At 32.1% G+C, this 4,791-nt stretch overlaps 1 protein-coding gene across 1 annotated transcript; it reads right to left on the bottom strand.

The window, feature by feature from the left end:
* Nucleotides 1-1,067: 1,067 nt before the first annotated feature.
* On the bottom strand, nt 1,068-2,586 carry LOC120069135 (transcription factor CYCLOIDEA). The gene is made up of 2 exons (XM_039020846.1): nt 1,221-2,586; nt 1,068-1,129 (listed from the first exon to the last, which is right to left on the bottom strand). The coding sequence occupies exon 1, from the start codon at nt 2,408-2,410 to the stop codon at nt 1,235-1,237; it is 1,176 nt and encodes a 391-aa protein (XP_038876774.1). The 5' UTR covers nt 2,411-2,586; the 3' UTR covers nt 1,068-1,129; nt 1,221-1,234.
* Between the last annotated feature and the right edge of the window lie 2,205 nt (nt 2,587-4,791).

Genomic DNA, 4,791 nt, shown 5'->3' with positions numbered 1-4,791 from the left:
TTATTACATATACACAAACCTATACCTATTTTCTGTTGATTTTCATTTGGTTCCAATCTCCATCTAGGTACTTTATAACATTGAATCAAATTGACCCAAATCACAAAAATATAAACTAAACCACTTGAGTTCTAGTTACATATCTAGAATTAACATAAATTCTAAATAAAATCTAATAAAATTTTAATTTGTTGTAAAAATTCAACTACCTATTAATGCATAAATATATATTGTAAAACAACTACAAACAAAAAGGGGATGCTAGGGTTGCTAATGCTTCATGTCAATCATTTTTTGTTTCCCACAGAGACAGTTATGTGCACTTTTACTTTCATTTTCAAACATCTTTACAAAGGCTTTTTGATAAGCTTTTTTCCATTATATATATATATATATTGTGTATGTGTGTGTATATATGTAGATGTATGTATGTATATATATACACATATATATATGTATGTATGCACAACGTAACAAACCTATCAAAGGATCATGTTAAGGGTACGAGGACATGTTTGGAAATTGTTCGAAAATTGTTCTAAATGATTAAAATTAAGTAAAATCACTATGAAACATGTCATTCCGAAATAATTTAGTGTTTGGTTTCGTTTCGAATGACTTCAAATTTGAAAAAAATATTTTAAACATTTCAGTATAAAAAACCAAACATGTCTAACACTCCAATGCATTGCCAATGGCAATGTTACACTGATTTTCTAATGAATCCAAGTAATAAGAACATCTACTTCTTCCTCAATTCTTATTAGCCAACTCATAATTAGGTTGCCACAAGTTGATATATCCCCAATAATAAATTCACAAAATCCAACTCTTCATTGGCAGCCAAAACTATAAATTAATGTTATTTGAAGATATTCATGAGACAAAGACACATATATATGGATTTGGATATACTAAAGACAAATCAAACATGATTTAGTGAATTTAATAAAGCAGGAAAAAACATCATCATCAGTCTTTAATTATTATAAGATCATAATTCTGAAAGAACATTCAAGTAATAGTTGAAGAAAAACCAATCTAAAACAGGCCATATTTTGACATTGTTGGGCTGCATTTGATTCTTGATTCGTCAAATAAGGGTTTGCAATAAGCTCTCAAGTACTGCCTAAAAAAAAAAAAAAAAAAAAATCAGAAATCAGAAATTATTTAGGTAAAAAAATCACAAGAAATCTAAAGCCTTTAATGGTTAAAATTACCTGTTGATAATTTTTTACTTGGCAAAAGGATAATTGGTGTTGCTATTGGTATCCCAATTTTGAGTTAAGTTAATGGGAATACCATCAATGGAAATGAGTAGATTTCTCTGAGAAGAGCCAGAAATAATGGAAGGTCTCCATTTCCTCTTGATCATGGAGGGTTCTTCTAAATGCCCTTTTGAAGAACCCTTAATCTGTTCCAAATGCTTCCATTGAGAGATTCCGGCATGGTCGTCCCGATACGGTTTCACACCGTCGTTGTCGTCATCGATGAACTGCTTAGCAGAAATCCTTCTCTTATTCATGAAGGAGGATTCCTCCATTGACAGATTTGAAGTTTCAGTTCTCTGATTCAAATGCTTACTCCAATGATCCGAAAATTCTTCGGCACCGCTCTTTTGATGACCGAAAATTTTTCCTCTGTCACCATCACCGCCAACTTGCTTCTTCTCCATGGTTCTCTCTCTGGCTCTTGCCCTGGCCTTGGCTCTTGATTCTTTAGCAAGAAGATTAAAAACTTCAGCTTTTTCACTCATTTGTTCTTTAATCTCTTCGTCAATGCTCAACATTGATTTCATCTTCAGCCTCCATCCTTCTTTATCATCATCATCATCTTCTTCTTCTTCTTCAACATCTGAAGTAGCCAAAGACATTTTTTTAGCCCCTCCATGAACCACAACATTTCCATACTTGGTCCTTGAAAGATCTTTAATTGCTTTTTTGGATTTGCTAAAAAGCCACTCTAGGGTTTTGCTTGCTTTGTCATACCCTAACATGTCCTGCAAATCAAAGAACTTGCGAGCTATATCAATGGACAATCTCACTCTCCGATCCCGCAAACCCTGTGCAGTGTAAATCTTGCTATGCCGATCCTTCTTCCCCGTTGCAGTCACTGCCCCAGGAGCGCTCGGGACGATCATATCACCAAGAGCTTGAATGTTGTTCCCTGCTACCGCAAAATTGATCACGGCCGCCTCCGGTGGTGTCAACGCTGAGAAGTGGCCGATGGGGAAATAGGGAGCTAGAAATGAGACTGGATCTTGATGGGGTCGATGGAAGTTGGAAGTGGAAGTGTTGTGGAGTAAAGGGTCAGAGTTGAGAAGTGAAGGAAGGGAGAGAGGGAGATTGTAAGGAGTGGAATTAGGAGGAAAGCAAGGAAAAGGGTTGAGATTATAGCCTGAAGATCCCATTTTTTTTTTCCTTTTTTTTGAGGATTTTTGGAAGGGTGAAATGAAACTCAAAGATCTCTACCCATTAAAGATATTTTCTTTTCCTTTCTTTGGTTTTGAGATTTTGAAATCAAATGTTTAGGTTTAGAAATGAAGAATGGGAATGTGAGAGGGAGTTGAGTTCATGCAATATTGGAAGATCATATCATATAAGGGCAAAAGGGTTAGTGATTCTTCTCCTCTCTATTTTGTTCTTATATGTTGATCTTATTTCTCCCTGTAAAAATGGTTGAGGCTTGAGAGAAAGAGAAAGAAAGGGAGGGAGAATAGAGGACAAAAGTGGGTGGCTGTGGGTGTGAGAGTAAAAAGAGAATGGGCCCTTAAACGTGGGAGATTGCCACTCACTATGCCTACAAAGGAAGAATCTTCAAGAAACCCCTTCAACAAAAAATATTAACCCTTCTTCTAAATTGCTAGGGTTTAGTTCTTAAAATCCAAAATAAAAAAACAAACAAACAAGAAGATGATTCGAAAACCCATCGGTCCAGACCAACCAGATCATAATCCTAGTAGTTCATTTATATTTATGACTTTTTGTCAAAAGACATAATGTCTTTAATTAATTGACCTACGTTCAAGTTTGTCATAACTAAAAATTAAAATATCTATAAATAATAAGGTTTGATATTGATATTAAGGATTAATCGATATCTAAGATATCATTGGTAAGTACTCATAAATATATAAAGAAAATCATCTATTAATACCAATATAAAGATATACACTAATAACGAGATCTATAATTTAGTTTAGAAGTAAAACAACTCAAATATTACTTTAAGTAATATATATTTACAAAAATAACCATGGATATCCATATTTTATTGATATATCCATCAATATTGAAATCTTGATATCGACACCGACAACAATATTTTAATCATGGATGAAAAGTAAACTTTTAACTTAACTTAATTACAGCATCTCTAACATTCCTCCGAGGATAATCAAAAGTTAGAACCATTATTTTGTGATGTAATATATATTTTCTTAAAAGAAAGTAATGGAAAAAAGGGCCGAGAGAGATTCATGGGGGGACTTAATTTTAGCTGTAAAGATATTGCACAGAGATCAGGTTGGGGAGGAAGTACTGTGGTGTAAATAATTTTAGTGAGTGAAAATTAAATATAGTAGTACTAATGGTGTGTGTGTGTTTTGTTTTTTAGTATTTTTTATGCCTGAAAAGGCAATATTAATGTTTGTTTGAAGAGATGAGGAAGTAAATGAAACTCAGAGAAAAAGAGAGAGGAAGTATGGCTAAAAGAGGGAGGTGATGAATGTCATAGGGATTTATAGCTGATCTCTCTACTTATTTCAATCATATAGATGGCAACTTGAAAATATGAAGTTGGTTTAAAAAGAGAGAAAAAAAAAAAAAAAAAAAAAACTATGGGCTATTTGCTTTAATGGTGCACTTCAGAAAGAAATATGGGGAAAAAATACTCTACCCTATGGAATAAAATAATGTCATTTTTTAAAATATATATAGCATTGTTATTACGTTGTTTTTAAGTTCTACATATTCTGTTGGGCTTAATGTATTCTCATTTGACTCTATATTTCAATATTTTGTTCTAGACTTTTTTTTCCCCTTAAAACAATCCTATAAGTATAGAAGTATTCAAATATCTCAACTAGCTTGACACACTCTTAGTACTATCATCACACCCATCACATCCCAAATCCAAAGGACTAGTTGCAAACATGTCAAAATAAGTTACAAAAATTAGACTCATATCCACATAATATAATTTTGTAAAAGAAACAAAACCGGTCAGCCCAAAATGAGGCATTGAAATTAAAAAGTAAAAAATGCCATCGCTAATTCACTAACTATATGAAATTTGATTGCTATCTGATTTTTATCTGATATTGATTGTTATATGATTGCTAAGGATACAAATTGTTATCTTATTAATGTTTGATTACTATCTGATACTAATTACCAACTATACTGATTCTTGTTTCAATTTCGATTTCGATTTCTTGAGCATTAGTTATTCTCTTTTACTTTTACACATTTCGCCCTTTCTACTACCTTTTATTTTTCTTCAATTAGTTAGTAGTTTCCGATACTGTCATATAGTTTTCTTTTGATTGTCATATGATTTCATTTTATTTTTTTGTTTCACATTTAGCAATTTCTGAATTTGTCATTTGATTGACATCTAATTACCTTTAACTTTTATCACATAATTTAATCATAGTTTATAATATTGTCATATATTTGTTTTTTTTTTATTGTTATCTGATTTCTATATGAACTTCCATTATATCACTTGATTGTTATCTGATTGACATATGATTGCTATATCCAATTGCTATCTGATTTCTATTTGATA

Source organism: Benincasa hispida, chromosome 1, assembly GCF_009727055.1.
Source record: "Benincasa hispida cultivar B227 chromosome 1, ASM972705v1, whole genome shotgun sequence".
NCBI classification, from domain to species: domain Eukaryota; kingdom Viridiplantae; phylum Streptophyta; class Magnoliopsida; order Cucurbitales; family Cucurbitaceae; genus Benincasa; species Benincasa hispida.
This window is presented reverse-complemented; position numbering and strand designations above follow the sequence as displayed.

What these genes read in the sequence shown, in the direction of transcription:
- LOC120069135 (XM_039020846.1), bottom strand. Translation starts at nt 2,410, where the DNA reads ATGGGATCTTCAGGCTATAATCTCAACCCTTTTCCTTGCTTTCCTCCT.